This window comes from Hemiscyllium ocellatum, chromosome 7 (genome assembly GCF_020745735.1).
Source record: "Hemiscyllium ocellatum isolate sHemOce1 chromosome 7, sHemOce1.pat.X.cur, whole genome shotgun sequence".
Classification (NCBI taxonomy): Eukaryota; Metazoa; Chordata; class Chondrichthyes; order Orectolobiformes; family Hemiscylliidae; genus Hemiscyllium; species Hemiscyllium ocellatum.
This window is the reverse complement of record NC_083407.1, coordinates 76261162-76278832: the sequence shown is the minus strand read 5'-3', so window position 1 is coordinate 76278832 and position 17671 is coordinate 76261162. Positions and strand designations below refer to the sequence as shown.

General features: G+C 49.9%; 1 protein-coding gene across 1 annotated transcript in view; it reads right to left on the bottom strand.

The window, feature by feature from the left end:
- Window positions 1-9241, bottom strand: part of fam171b (family with sequence similarity 171 member B) — a 103034-nt gene extending 93793 nt beyond the window's left edge. The window contains exon 1 of the mRNA XM_060827984.1: window positions 8918-9241. Within this exon, the coding sequence (XP_060683967.1) occupies window positions 8918-9086 (169 nt within the window). The 5' untranslated portion in view covers window positions 9087-9241. The remainder of the gene's footprint in view (window positions 1-8917) is intronic.
- Window positions 9242-17671: the final 8430 nt, after the last annotated feature.

Genomic DNA, 17671 nt, shown 5'->3' with positions numbered 1-17671 from the left:
AACAACCTCCTCCATCACCGGCTCCATCCCCAACAACAACCTCCTCCATCACCGGCTCCATCCCCAACAGCAACCTCCTCCATCACCGGCTCCATCACCAACAACAACCTCCCCCATCACCGGCTCCATCCCCAACAACCACCTCCCCCATCACCGGCTCCTTCACCAACAACAACCTCCTCCATCACCGGCTGAATCACCAACAACAACCTCCACCGTCACCGGCTCCATCACCAACAACAACCTCCTCCATCACCGGGTCCATCACCAACAACAACCTCCTCCATTACCGGCTCCATCCCCAACAACAACCTCCTCCATCACCGGCTCCATCCCCAACAACAACCTCCTCCATCACCGGCTCCATCACCAACAACAACCTCCCCCATCACCGGCTCCATCCCCAACAACAACCTCCTCCATCACCGGCTCCATCCCCAACAACAACCTCCTCCATCACCGGCTCCATCACCAACAACAACCTCCCCCATCACCGGCTCCATCCCCAACAACCACCTCCCCCATCACCGGCTCCATCCCCAACAACAACCTCCTCCATCACCGGCTCCATCACCAACAACAACCTCCTCCATCACCGGCTCCATCACCAACAACAACCTCCTCCATCACCAGGTCCATCACCAACAACAACCTCCTCCATCACCGGCTCCATCCCCAACAACAACCTCCTCCATCACCGGCTCCATCACCAACAACAACCTCCCCCATCACCGGCTCCATCCCCAACAACCACCTCCCCCATCACCGGCTCCATCACCAACAACAACCTCCTCCATCACCGGCTCCATCACCAACAACAACCTCCTCCATCACCGGCTCCATCACCAACAACAACCTCCTCCATCACCGGCTCCATCACCAACAACAACCTCCTCCATCACCGGCTCCATCCCCAACAACAACCTCCTCCATCACCGGCTCCATCACCAACAACAACCTCCTCCATCACCGGCTCCATCACCAACAACAACCTCCCCCATCACCGGCTCCATCCACAACAACAACCTCCTCCATCACCGGCTCCATCCCCAACAACAACCTCCTCCATCACCGGCTCCATCACCAAAAACAACCTCCCCCATCACCGGCTCCATCACCAACAACAACCTCCCCCATGACCGGCTCCATCACCAACAACAACCTCACACATCACCGGCTCCATCACCAACAACAACCTCCTCCATCACCAACAACAACCTCCCCCATCACCGGCTCCATCACCAACAACAACCTCCCCCATGACCGGCTCCATCACCAACAACAACCTCCCCCATGACCGGCTCCATCACCAACAACAACCTCCCACATCACCGGCTCCATCACCAACAACAACCTCCCCCATCACCGGCTCCATCACCAACAACAACCTCCTCCATCACCGGCTCCATCACCAACAACAACCTCCTCCATCACCGGGTCCATCACCAACAACAACCTCCTCCATCACCGGCTCCATCACCAACAACAACCTCCCCGATCACCGGGTCCATCACCAACAACAACCTCCTCCATCACCGGCTCCATCACCAACAACAACCTCCTCCATCACCGGGTCCATCACCAACAACAACCTCCCCGATCACCGGGTCCATCCCCAACAACAACCTCCTCCATCACCGGGTCCATCCCCAACAACAACCTCCTCCATCACCGGCTCCATCCCCAACAACAACCTTCTCCATCACCGGCTCCATCACCAACAACAACCTCCTCCATCACCGGCTCCATCCCCAACAACAACCTTCTCCATCACCGGCTCCATCACCAACAACAACCTTCTCCATCACCGGCTCCATCACCAACAACAACCTTCTCCAACACCGGCTCCATCCCCAACAACAACCTTCTCCATCACCGGCTCCATCACCAACAACAACCTTCTCCATCACCGGCTCCATCACCAACAACAACCTACTCCATCACCGGCTCCATCACCAACAACAACCTCCTCCATCACCGGCTCCATCACCAACAACAACCTCCTCCATCACCGGCTCCATCCCCAACAACAACCTCCTCCATCACCGGCTCCATCCCCAACAACAACCTCCTCCATCACCGGCTCCATCCCCAACAACAACCTCCTCCATCACCGGCTCCATCACCAACAACAACCTCCTCCATCACCGGCTCCATCCCCAACAACAACCTCCTCCATCACCGGCTCCATCACCAACAACAACCTCCTCCATCACCGGCTCCATCCCCAACAACAACCTCCCCCATCACCGGCTCCATCACCAACAACAACCTCCTCCATCACCGGCTCCATCTCCAACAACAACCTCCTCCATCACCGGCTCCATCCCCAACAACAACCTCCTCCATCACCAGCTCCATCACCAACAACAACCTCCCCCATCACCGGCTCCATCCCCAACAACAACCTCCTCCATCACCGGCTCCATCCCCAACAACAACCTCCTCCATCACCGGCTCCATCCCCAACAACAACCTCCTCCATCACCGGCTCCATCCCCAACAACAACCTCCTCCATCACCGGCTCCATCCCCAACAACAACCTCCTCCATCACCGGCTCCATCCCCAACAACAACCTCCTCCATCACCGGCTCCATCCCCAACAACAACCTCCTCCATCACCGGCTCCATCCCCAACAACAACCTCCTCCATCACCGGCTCCATCACCAACAACAACCTCCTCCATCACCGGCTCCATCCCCAACAACAATCTCCTCCATGACCGGCTCCATCCCCAACAACAACCTCCCCCACCACCGGCTCCATCACCAACAACAACCTCCTCCATCACCGGCTCCATCCCCAACAACAACCTCCACCATCACCGGCTCCATCCCCAACAACAACCTCCTCCATCACCAACAACAACCTCCTCCATTACCGGCTCCATGACCAACAACAACCTCCTCCATCACCGGGTCCATCACCAACAACAACCTCCCCCATGACCGGCTCCATCACCAACAACAACCTCCCACATCACCGGCTCCATCACCAAAAACAACCTCCTCCATCACCGGCTCCATCACCAACAACAACCTCCTCCATCACCGGCTCCATCACCAACAACAACCTCCCCCATCACCGGCTCCATCACCAACAACAACCTCCTCCATCACCGGCTCCATCACCAACAACAACCTCCTCCATCACCGGCTCCATCACCAACAACAACCTCCTCCATCACCGGGTCCATCACCAACAACAACCTCCTCCATCACCGGGTCCATCCCTAACAACAACCTCCCCCATCACCGGCTCCATCACCAACAACAACCTCCTCCATGACCGGCTCCATCACCAACAACAACCTCCCCCATCACCGGCTCCATCACCAACAACAACCTCCTCCATCACCGGGTCCATCACCAATAACAACCTCCCCCATCACCGGCTCCATCACCAACAACAACCTCCACCATCACCGGCTCCATCACCACCAACAACCTCCTCCATCACCGGCTCCATCACCAACAACAACCTCCTCCATCACCGGGTCCATCACCAACAACAACCTCCCCCATCACCGGCTCCATCACCAACAACAACCTCCCCCATCACCGGCTCCATCACCAACAACAACCTCCCCCATCACCGGCTCCATCACCAACAACAACAACCTCCTCCATCACCGGGTCCATCACCAACAACAACCTCCTCCATTACCGGCTCCATCACCAACAACAACCTCCTCCATCACCGGCTCCATCACCAACAACAACCTCCCCCATCACCGGCTCCATCACCAACAACAACCTCCTCCATCACCGGCTCATCACCAACAACAACCTCCTCCATCACCGGCTCCATCCCCAACAACAACCTCCCCCATCACCGGCTCCATCCCCAACAACAACCTCCTCCATGACCGGCTCCATCCCCAACAACAACCTCCTCCATCACCGGCTCCATCCCCAACAACAACCTCCTCCATCACCGGCTCCATCACCAACAACAACCTCCCCCATCACCGGCTCCATCCCCAACAACAACCTCCCCCATCACCGGCTCCATCACCAACAACAACCTCCCCCATCACCGGCTCCATCCCCAACAACAACCTCCCCCATCACCGGCTCCATCACCAACAACAACCTCCCCCATCACCGGCTCCATCCCCAACAACCACCTCCCCCATCACCGGCTCCATCACCAACAACAACCTCCTCCATCACCGGCTCCATCACCAACAACAACCTCCTCCATCACCGGCTCCATCCCCAACAACAACCTCCCCCATCACCGGCTCCATCCCCAACAACAACCTCCCCCATCACCGGCTCCATCCCCAACAACAACCTCCCCCATCACCGGCTCCATCCCCTACAACCACCTCCCCCATCACCGGCTCCATCCCCAACAACCTCCCGCATCACCGGCTCCATCCCCAACAACAACCTCCTCCATCACCGGCTCCATCACCAACAACAACCTCCTCCATCACCGGCTCCATCACCAACAACAACCTCCTCCATCACCGGCTCCATCACCAACAACAACCTCCCCCATCACCGGGTCCATCACCAACAACAACCTCCTCCATCACCGGCTCCATTCCCAACAACAACCTCCTCCATCACCGGCTCCATCCCCAACAACAACCTTCTCCATCACCGGCTCCATCCCCAACAACAACCTTCTCCATCACCGGCTCCATCCCCAACAACAACCTTCTCCATCACCGGCTCCATCCCCAACAACAACCTTCTCCATCACCGGCTCCATCACCAACAACAACCTTCTCCATCACCGGCTCCATCACCAACAACAACCTTCTCCATCACCGGCTCCATCCCCAACAACAACCTTCTCCATCACCGGCTCCATCACCAACAACAACCTCCTCCATCACCGGCTCCATCCCCAACAACAACCTCCTCCATCACCGGCTCCATCCCCAACAACAACCTCCTCCATCACCGGCTCCATCACCAACAACAACCTCCTCCATCACCGGCTCCATCCCCAACAGCAACCTCCTCCATCACCGGCTCCATCACCAACAACAACCTCCCCCATCACCGGCTCCATCCCCAACAACCACCTCCCCCATCACCGGCTCCTTCACCAACAACAACCTCCTCCATCACCGGCTCCATCACCAACAACAACCTCCTCCATCACCGGCTCCATCCCCAACAGCAACCTCCTCCATCACCGGCTCCATCACCAACAACAACCTCCCCCATCACCGGCTCCATCCCCAACAACCACCTCCCCCATCACCGGCTCCATCCCCAACAACCACCTCCCCCATCACCGGCTCCTTCACCAACAACAACCTCCTCCATCACCGGCTCCATCACCAACAACAACCTCCACCGTCACCGGCTCCATCACCAACAACAACCTCCTCCATCACCGGGTCCATCACCAACAACAACCTCCTCCATCACCGGCTCCATCCCCAACAACAACCTCCTCCATCACCGGCTCCATCACCAACAACAACCTCCCCCATCACCGGCTCCATCCCCAACAACCACCTCCCCCATCACCGGCTCCATCCCCAACAACAACCTCCTCCATCACCGGCTCCATCACCAACAACAACCTCCTCCATCACCGGCTCCATCACCAACAACAACCTCCTCCATCACCGGCTCCATCACCAACAACAACCTCCTCCATCACCGGCTCCATCACCAACAACAACCTCCTCCATCACCGGCTCCATCCCCAACAACAACCTCCTCCATCACCGGCTCCATCACCAACAACAACCTCCCCCATCACCGGCTCCATCCCCAACAACCACCTCCCCCATCACCGGCTCCATCACCAACAACAACCTCCTCCATCACCGGCTCCATCACCAACAACAACCTCCTCCATCACCGGCTCCATCACCAACAACAACCTCCTCCATCACCGGCTCCATCACCAACAACAACCTCCTCCATCACCGGCTCCATCCCCAACAACAACCTCCTCCATCACCGGCTCCATCACCAACAACAACCTCCTCCATCACCGGCTCCATCACCAACAACAACCTCCCCCATCACCGGCTCCATCCACAACAACAACCTCCTCCATCACCGGCTCCATCCCCAACAACAACCTCCTCCATCACCGGCTCCATCACCAACAACAACCTCCCCCATCACCGGCTCCATCACCAAAAACAACCTCCCCCATCACCGGCTCCATCACCAACAACAACCTCCCCCATGACCGGCTCCATCACCAACAACAACCTCCCACATCACCGGCTCCATCACCAACAACAACCTCCCCCATCACCGGCTCCATCACCAACAACAACCTCCTCCATCACCAACAACAACCTCCCCCATCACCGGCTCCATCACCAACAACAACCTCCCCCATGACCGGCTCCATCACCAACAACAACCTCCCCCATGACCGGCTCCATCACCAACAACAACCTCCCACATCACCGGCTCCATCACCAACAACAACCTCCCCCATCACCGGCTCCATCACCAACAACAACCTCCCCCATCACCGGCTCCATCACCAACAACAACCTCCTCCATCACCGGCTCCATCACCAACAACAACCTCCTCCATCACCGGGTCCATCACCAACAACAACCTCCTCCATCACCGGCTCCATCACCAACAACAACCTCCCCGATCACCGGGTCCATCACCAACAACAACCTCCTCCATCACCGGCTCCATCACCAACAACAACCTCCTCCATCACCGGGTCCATCACCAACAACAACCTCCCCGATCACCGGGTCCATCCCCAACAACAACCTCCTCCATCACCGGGTCCATCCCCAACAACAACCTCCTCCATCACCGGCTCCATCCCCAACAACAACCTTCTCCATCACCGGCTCCATCACCAACAACAACCTCCTCCATCACCGGCTCCATCACCAACAACAACCTCCTCCATCACCGGCTCCATCACCAACAACAACCTCCCCCATCACCGGGTCCATCACCAACAACAACCTCCTCCATCACCGGCTCCATCACCAACAACAACCTCCTCCATCACCGGCTCCATTCCCAACAACAACCTCCTCCATCACCGGCTCCATCCCCAACAACAACCTTCTCCATCACCGGCTCCATCCCCAACAACAACCTTCTCCATCACCGGCTCCATCACCAACAACAACCTTCTCCATCACCGGCTCCATCACCAACAACAACCTTCTCCATCACCGGCTCCATCCCCAACAACAACCTTCTCCATCACCGGCTCCATCACCAACAACAACCTTCTCCATCACCGGCTCCATCACCAACAACAACCTTCTCCATCACCGGCTCCATCCCCAACAACAACCTTCTCCATCACCGGCTCCATCACCAACAACAACCTCCTCCATCACCGGCTCCATCACCAACAACAACCTCCTCCATCACCGGCTCCATCACCAACAACAACCTTCTCCATCACCGGCTCCATCCCCAACAACAACCTCCTCCATCACCGGCTCCATCACCAACAACAACCTCCTCCATCACCGGCTCCATCACCAACAACAACCTCCCCCATCACCGGCTCCATCACCAACAACAACCTCCTCCATCACCGGCTCCATCACCAACAACAACCTTCTCCATCACCGGCTCCATCACCAACAACAACCTTCTCCATCACCGGCTCCATCACCAACAACAACCTCCTCCATCACCGGCTCCATCACCAACAACAACCTCCTCCATCACCGGCTCCATCACCAACAACAACCTCCCCCATCACCGGGTCCATCACCAACAACAACCTCCTCCATCACCGGCTCCATCACCAACAACAACCTCCTCCATCACCGGGTCCATCACCAACAACAACCTCCCCGATCACCGGGTCCATCCCCAACAACAACCTCCTCCATCACCGGCTCCATCCCCAACAACAACCTCCTCCATCACCGGCTCCATCACCAACAACAACCTCCTCCATCACCGGCTCCATCACCAACAACAACCTCCTCCATCACCGGCTCCATCACCAACAACAACCTCCTCCATCACCGGCTCCATCACCAACAACAACCTCCTCCATCACCGGGTCCATCACCAACAACAACCTCCTCCATCACCGGCTCCATCACCAACAACAACCTCCTCCATCACCGGCTCCATCCCCAACAACAACCTCCTCCATCACCGGCTCCATCCCCAACAACAACCTTCTCCATCACCGGCTCCATCCCCAACAACAACCTTCTCCATCACCGGCTCCATCACCAACAACAACCTTCTCCATCACCGGCTCCATCCCCAACAACAACCTTCTCCATCACCGGCTCCATCCCCAACAACAACCTTCTCCATCACCGGCTCCATCACCAACAACAACCTTCTCCATCACCGGCTCCATCACCAACAACAACCTTCTCCATCACCGGCTCCATCCCCAACAACAACCTTCTCCATCACCGGCTCCATCCCCAACAACAACCTTCTCCATCACCGGCTCCATCACCAACAACAACCTTCTCCATCACCGGCTCCATCACCAACAACAACCTCCTCCATCACCGGCTCCATCACCAACAACAACCTCCTCCATCACCGGCTCCATCACCAACAACAACCTCCTCCATCACCGGCTCCATCACCAACAACAACCTCCTCCATCACCGGCTCCATCACCAACAACAACCTCCCCCATCACCGGCTCCATCACCAAAAACAACCTCCCCCATCACCGGCTCCATCACCAACAACAACCTCCCCCATCACCGGCTCCATCACCAACAACAACCTCCCCCATCACCGGCTCCATCACCAACAACAACCTCCTCCATCACCGGCTCCATCCCCAACAACAACCTCCCCCATCACCGGCTCCATCCCCAACAACAACCTCCACCATCACCGGCTCCATCCCCCTCCCTCTCTGACTCTCCCTCCCCCACGGTCCGGGAGCGGGGAGCGGGGCCGGCGCTCTCCCCGGGAGCAGGGCAGTCCTTACCTGGTCTGTGTGCCGTGGGCTGCCTGCCGTGCGCTGTCCCGGGGCCTGCCTCCGCCGTCAGGCTGCCGCTGCCGCCGCAGGAGACCAGGATGCAGAGGGCGGCCGCCAGGTGAGGCAGCGTCGCGGGCATGGCGGCAGGCCGCAGCTCCCGGGCACAGCCGCCGGGCATCACGGGGGAGGCAGCGGGAGCTGCGGCTCTCTGCTCCTCTCCATCAGTGTGTCAGTGTCAGTGTGTGGGTGTGTTTGTGGGTGAGTGGGTGGGGTGTGTGTGTGTGTGTGACGGTGTACACAGCTCCCTGAGACAGCTCCTCTCTGCGATAACACCAGCTCGCGCCCCCCAGCGTCACCGCCCAGTACTGCAGCAGCAACTCTTCCCAAAACAAACCCCATCCTGGCCCAAGCTCAAAAATCACACAACACCAGGGCATAGTCCAACAGGTTTAATTGGAAGGTCACTAGCTTTCGGAGCGACGCTCCCTTCATCAGGTGATTGCGGAGGGCTCGATCGTAACCCAGAATTTATAGCAAAAATTTACAGTGTGATGTAACTGAAATTATACATTGAAAATTTGATTGTTAAGCCTTTCATCTGTTAGAATACAGTGATAGTTTCACTGCTTCCATGTGTAAATCACAAAACCTGGTGTTGTGTGATTTTTAACTTTGTACCCCGCCCCCAGTCCAACACCGGCATCTCCAAATCATCCTGACCAGGCAGAGTGTGTGAGTGAGACACGGTGGTGGCGGGGGTGGGGGAGGAGGAGGTTGGAGGTGGTGACAGGCTCAGTGCCAGAGACCATACCTGCTTCCAAACACTCTTCAGACAGCCCAGCACCAGCTTTTTCATCTTTGGATTTCAGCTACTGCTGCATTGAACAAACTTGTTCTCCACTAACTCCTTCCCCGTCTCTTTTTGCAAGGCACACAAAGTCCTCTATGATCTTCCAAACTCACATCATTCCGTTGCCAAGTTGCCCACTTCAACATTGTTGACAGGTCAGTTCATCTCTTCCCCGCGCCTCAGCATTTCTGTTGTGAAACACTCCTCCCTGTAGTGTTCAGATTTGGTGAATCCAACACCTTCCTCTCTAGTTTCTCATCTCTGATTCTCTGTAAACTTCAGCTCATCCAAACCTCTGCTGCCCTAGTTTAATTGACTCTGATACGTTGATTTTAAATGATCATATTTTTAAAATCACTACATGCCCTTATTCTTTCTAATCTCAGTAACCAACTACTAGACAGCTTTCCATATCTTTGAACCTTCCCATTCTGGTTTCTTGCGTATCAATTATTGTGTCATCAGATGCTTAGGTCATAAGCTTACAACTTTCCATACCAAATCTTTCCACAATATAATGAGCCATTGTTCAATATTATGGACAGTTAGAGGATTAATGGTTGAATTTTATTGTAACTTGGTGTGATAGGCTCTTCCAAGTTCTCATAAATGTTTCTACTTTGCCCCTCAAAACATAAATAACAACTTCAGAATCTCATCCTTGGGTGGTATCTACCTTTTTTCCATTAATTTGCATCTTGCTAAAGTTTCAACTCATCCTATTTTATCCCACTTCTAGTTCTCCTCTCTTCCACTGAGCCTTGCCACATCATCATGCTGTACTGCAGGCCTTCAACTCTTTAGTTTGGAGCTGCTACACATCTCCAATATCTGTGTGCTGCTGTCAATTTGCATCTCATGCAAAAGATACTTCGTCACAAAACTACCACAATCACCTTATGGCTCAGCCTAGTAATCAAGAATCATCCACCCCCAAAACTCCATGTTTCTTTCTTTACTGTACCTATTGTCAAGCCCATCAATACTGAGTTTCCACACATTTTTACACACCTCTTTGATTTATGACTCCACTCTGTGTTACCTCTGGGACCAGGCCTCTACAGCTTAGTCATGCCAATCATCTTGCTGCACTGTCCCCCATCACACCAACGACATGTGGATTGTGGCCATCTTTGACACCCCCTCCCATAGTTACCCATGTCATTCATTGCATTACTGTCTGGTTGCCTTATATAATAACAATTATTGTTGTCTCTACAATCTAGCATGCTGCCTCCAATCCATATGACTGAATTTCCCAAATTCCCAATCACAGCAGTGGACCCTAATATCGTATACAAACCAAAACAACTGCAGATGCTGTAAATCAGAAACAAAAATTGAAGTTGCTGGAAAAGCTCAACAGGTCTGGCAACATCCGTGAAGAGAAATCAAAGTTAATATTCTGAGGAAGGATAACCTGACACGAAACATTAACTTTGGTTTCTCTTCACAGATCCTGCCAGACCTGCTGGGCTTTACCAGCAACTTCTGTTTTTGACCCTAGTATTGTCCTTGACTCCCCCCCCAGTACTGACTGTAGCCTAGCCCCACCCCATCCAACTGACTCAGATGGACAATGCTGACCGATGGTGACCAGGCCCTTGACTGAATGCTGTGCAATGTCCTAATGACTTACAATGAATCCCCATGGTGGTTATACTGAACCAGGGGTACATGTAGGAATGATCCCCTGATCCACTGTAGTGATATGAACCTCCTGACCCTAACCGCCCCAAGCAGCTGACTGATCATGTCTAAGCCCCTGGACTGATATTGGCTTGACTTACTGTGCCAGGAATCCTTGATGAAGACTATCTGCTTCACTTGGCAGAGGACTTACTCTCTATAGATTTTGAGATATAACCATTTGACTGAAGCACACACAGTGTATTTGTGACATAAGCTACTGGCACATGCTGCATTTATATAGCATGGTGCTATAGAGCAACATATTCGACTGATCAAAAGCTAATATCCATAACAAGCTTAATGTCTGCACTAAAAGGCAAGGCAAGACAGACATACTGTGAGCCTTCAGGTTCTGAATAAAGGGGCAAAGGTCGAAACACCAAGGCAGAAATGCAATTAGCATTCAGGTAGATGCAAAGTGAACTTGCAGTAAGACAGCAACCAAGGGACCCTGAATGATATCCTGGTCAAACCCAGAAGATGTATGCTTGTCCCTGTGCTCAAAGTGTCCTAGCAGCAGCATTTCAATGAAAGGTACCAGTGCACTCACAAGTACAACTTTGAAGTGTGCTACATTGTAAGTGGGTAAGAATGTGTTCAGAGGAATCAGAGAGGTTGGTACATATTCAATACCATCCGTGGTGGTTGCTGCCTATGGTGGATGCCCTGAGATTCTGGGGACTTCGATCCAAGGTGGAGGCCTAGAGGAACAAGCTGCAGTTGCCAGATACCCATTTTGATTTTTATAGTGGAAGCTGTCACCATTTAATTTCTATTCAGCATGTGGAAAAGTAGGAAATTGCATATCAATAATGTGAGATTGGATAGAGATGGCATGCTAATGGTGCTCATACTTGAGGTTCTTATTTCAGAGTTAATAATTAAATTGTAGAATCAGACATTTATTCCTGCATATTTTCCCAGCTGACTTGCCATTGTCATGTTATGTCATTTTCCATGCCAACCAGATATCCTAAATTAACCTAGTCCCATTTGCCAGCAAAGTTACATATCATCTCAAACCCTTCGTATTCATATACCCATCCAGATGTCTTGTCAATGTTGTAATTATACTAGCCTCCACCACTTCCTCGGGCAGCTCATTCCACACACACACACATACACACCACCTTGTGTGTGAAAAAGTTACCCCTTAGCTTGATCTTAAATACTTCCCTTCTCATCTTAAACCTATGCCCTCTATAGCTTTGGACTCCTCCACCCCAGGGAAAAGACCTTGTCTATTTATTCTATCTGTGCCCCTTGTGATTTTATAAACTTCTGTAAGGTCACCCCTCAGCCTCAAATGTTCCAGAGAAAATAGTCCCAGCCTATTCAACCTCTCCCTATAGCTCAAACCCTCCAGCCCTGGCAACATCCTTGTAAATCTTTTCTGAAAATGTTCAAGTTTCACAATATCCTTCCTGTAGCAGGGAAGTCAGAATTGAATGCAGTATTCCAAAAGTGGCCTAATCAATGTCCGGTACAGCCACAACATGACCCCCAACTCCTCTACTCAGTTCAGGATTTTGGAAGACTGCCTTTTGTTTTTCAGGAAATTCATTGCCATAACAAAATAATTCATGATCAATAATTTGATTCCTCCACTCCCAGAAACCAATGATTAAGTCTGCTTTTACAGCTGTTGATTATACTTTGCATGAGCCTTCTCTCACATTGCCTTTATCTACCCATAGCTGAAAATGTGTTGCTGGAAAAGCGCAGTAGGTCAGGCAGCATCCAAGGAATAGAAAATTCGACGTTTTGGGCATAAGCCCTTCATCAGGAAGGAATTTATCTACCCATAAGCATAATCCATCCCTTGTTCTTATCTAGCATTTTTTTTGCTTTTTCTAGATATCATTTGGAGAATGAATTTTAAACCTGTACTCATAGTTTTATGTTCAAATTATTGAGTCCATTATGTTTATTTCAGACGTATCTGGAACTAGCAAATAATAAAGGACAATCCATCCGAGACAGTGGAATTGATGATGCAATTCATTAAATTAATGAGCACTAATAACCTTCAATGTGAAAGACTTCCTGACTGCCTTAAGCAGAGTGCATTTTAAAGTTTTGCACTAACTCCATTCCATATTTGGTGACCAAACAAGTTTAGAGTACAGCTCCACAATATATTAATTGAAATAAAAGACATTATTTCATGGAGTATGAGCATTAAGGCTTGCTAGCCCACTTCAAAGGGGCAGTTAAGAGTCAATCACATTGCTGTAAGTTTGGCCTACATATGAGTACAGACTAAGTAGAGCACATTTCCTTCTCTAAAGGACATTAGTGAACCAGGTGGGCTTTTACCATCAATACAAGCTTTATGTTTACCATCAATGTGACCACCTGTAAATTTTTTAATGTATCTATTATCAATTCAAAGCCTTAAAACTCTCAACTAAAATTCCAGATTTCCTTCTTTAGAACCTGTCAGATGCATTTGCACATTCATGCCCTCAGGATCTTACCATCCTCCAGTACCCCTTTCATCCCTGCATTAATTTCACCAAAATACAAATCCCACTTTAAGGGCGGCACAATGGTTAGCACTGCTACCTCACAGCGCTAGAGACCCGGGTTCAATTCCCGCCTCAGGCAACTGTGTGGAGTTTGCACATTCTCCCAGTGTCTGTGTGGGTTTGCTCCGGTTTCCTCCCACAGTCCAAAAATGTGCAGGTTAGGTGAATTTGCTATGCTAAATTGCCCATGGTGTTCGGTGTAGGGGAATGGGTCTGGGTGGGTTGCTCTTCGGAGGGCCGGCGTGGACTTGTTGGGCCGAAGGGCCTGTTTCTACACTGTAAGTAATCTAAGTCACTTTACCAAATGATCCTTACCACCTTGATCAGGAAGTATCACTTGTCCTAACTATCTGTTCTGCTTCATTCTCCACAGTCTTTCCCTGCTGCTTCCCCAAGCGTTCACCGTTACCTGCATTTTCACTCAAACCATTTACAACCAAATTTTCCTCCCTCACATAGTTTTGGATTCCACATAATCTCCCTGAATGGTACTCACATACTGAGCAACTGCACACTTGCTGAAAATTAAATTCTGGATTCATTAGCAATTCTTCATAATTGAACTAGTAAGCATCAGTAGAATACCAGAAAATGGCTCAGTCAGCTAAGTTTCAAACAGTAAAGCATCCTTGGCTTCTGAAAGTGTACAATGAACACAGGAACATAGCAATAGTTGAAGATAATAAAAGACAAACTAGAGTCCAATGCAGAAAGCCATGTACGTATTTGTTTTATTTCTTGCTATAAAAGCCCAATATTGTGAACTCTTGGACTTTTATTTGGGCAGATTTTACAATTTCTGAGCCAGTAAAAGTGTTTTAATGAAAAATCTTCCAGAGTTCTAAAAGGTGCAGCATCTGGGTTCTGCATACCCCCACCTCCCCATTCCTTATTACAAGTTTAGTCCCCCCACGATACTCAAGTACTCTCCTGAACTGGTCTGTTCATTAAATTTTTTGATACTATATAAATTATGGTGTCATTGAAAGTTACCATACTCAAATCCTGAATGCCTATATGCACAGCAGAGTTTTCTGAAACTGCATGGAATACACAGAGGATCTATCAGCATCTGAAAGTAAATTAAGTAGGTATAGTAATTGGAAAAGACCTTAAACTATCATTAGTCAATCATTAAATCACTCCTAGTCTCCCTAAAATGCTAACAAACAAGTGTGCATTTCTGGTAATAGTTTTATTTTTGTCTCTCAATGCCTTCGTAATCAATTCCTACAATTTCAGGTTATAACATGAAACAATCAATAATACAGAACATTAGTAAATGATGTGCTGGAGCCATCTTTATGCAGTTGTTAATGCGAAAGAAATCAAGAACTAGAGACCATCACTTCAAGACGAGTTTATGGTTGTATTTGTCCATGTATTGTACTTATCCTGGATGTGATGCTTGCAGTAAACTCTTGGAGATATCATAGTTCAAATACATCAATACTAAATAAATCTTGAATGCAACTGATACAAATAATGATAAAAGAGGAATAGTGTAAGGATCACGAGCCCCATGTACAATATGGCTGTGGAGACGTTTGGGACTACTCTCTGGTTTTAGTTCATCTTTTCACTTTAAACACCTTAGTACACTCATGCATTGAAGCAACACAGATTCAAGTCTTTATTTGAGGCTTTGTTACTTCAGAATTCCAGATCTGCGCCTTTCACCACCCTGAAGTTGGACAAAGAAAACTGGGCACTGCTGCTGGTTATGACAACATCTTCTGTGCGTTCTTAAAACACCTTGGTCCATGGACCTGTTTCTGGTTGACCAATTCTTTACAAGAGAAGACTCGATATGCTGGTCCACATCTGACATCATTAGCCTCCTAAAACCAAGTAAATGCCCAAAATTATAGCATTACAGAAGAACCTCGACTATTCGAAGGACATGGATGTGGAGTATTTCATTTGGTTAATCGAATGCTGGATAACATGGTTAGCCAAGCATCAGGACCTTGCGATATTGTTCGGATAATGTAAAATTCGGTTACTTGAATACCGGGTAATCGAGGTTCCTCTGTATTAGTGAATACATTATCAAAATGCCTCAAATAGTAGAGTGCCCAATCCTACAATCAAGCTAGAAATAGAAAACAAGAGTCAGCAAAGTAGCAGGGGGCCAACAAAATGTATTTCATGTTTCTGAATTAGTTCTATTCAACATGATTACATTACTCTCAAACTTTTTCCCAAGTGACAGGCAGCCTGGATATTGGGGTACTCGCTTAGTGTAAACTTGTATTCCCACAACATACAGTAACATTACCATTACATTAACGGTGCTGGTTAGACATAATTGATGGTAACAACTTTATAATTGAAGTAATGCTGTAACTGGGGAGACATGGACTTCAATAAGGCTTTTGACAAGGTTCCCCATGGGAGACTGATTAGCAAGGTTGGATCTCTCTGAATACAGGGAGAACTAGCCATATGGATACAGAACTGGCTCAAAATTAGAAGACAGAGGGTGGTGGTGGAGGGTTGTTTTTCAGACTGGAGGCCTGTAACTAGTAGAGTGCCACAAGCATTGGTGCTGTGGTCCTCTACTTTTTGTCATTTACATAAATGATTTGGATAAGAGGCACAGTTAGTAAATTTGCAGATGACCCTAAAATTGGAGGTGTAGTGGACAGCGAAGAGGGTTACCTCAGATTACAATAGGATCTGGACCAGATGGGCCAATGGGCTGAGAAATGGCAGATGGAGTTTAATTCAGATAAATGGGAGGTCATGTTGTGGCTAGACAGGCCACTGTTGGAATATTGCGTGTAATTCTGGTCTCCTTCCTTTCAGGAAGATTTTGTGAAATTTGAAAGGGTTTAGAAAAGATTTACAAGGATGTTGCCAGAGTTGGAGGATTTGAGGTATAGGGAGAGACTGAACTTGCTGGGGTTGTTTTCCCTGGAGCATCGGAGGCTGAGGGGTGACCTTATAGAGGTTTACAAAATTATGAGGAGCATGGATAGGATAAATAGGCAAAGTCTTTTCCCTGGGTAGGGGAGTCCAGAAATAGAGGGCATAGGTTTAGGGTGAGAGGGGAAAGATATAAAAGAGTCCTAAGGGGCAACCTTTTCACGCAGAGGGTGGTACGTGTATAGAATGAGCTGCCAGAGGATGTGATGGATGCTGGCACAATTGCAACATTTAAGAGGCATTTGGATGGGCATATGAATAGGAAGGGTCTGGAGGAATTTGGGCCGGGTGCTGGCTGCTTGGACTAGATTGGGTTGGGATATCTGGTCGGCATGGACGGGTTGGACTGAAGGGTCTGTTTCCAGGCTGAGCATCTTTATGACTCTATAAGAAATCTCGTTAGTAACAGGATACATTGTAGAGATTTGTTACACTTAGAGCAACACACTGGTTTCTCTAACCATCCTGGAACTGAGGACTACTCTGGCCTATTTCTGAGTATTGCTATCACATTTAACAGCAAGTTTGAATAGCAGATTTCCTTCCCTAAAGAATATTAGTGAACCAGATGGTTTTTTTATGACAATCATTACATTAGTTTTTCACTCCAGATTTTAAAAAAATGATTTCAAATTTTACCATCTGCCATTGTTGGATTTAAAACCACGTCTCCTGAACATTAGTCTGGATTTTTAGATTATTACTGCAGTGGCATCACCACTGTCCCATATTAGTTTAAAAGAAAACAACAACAGACTC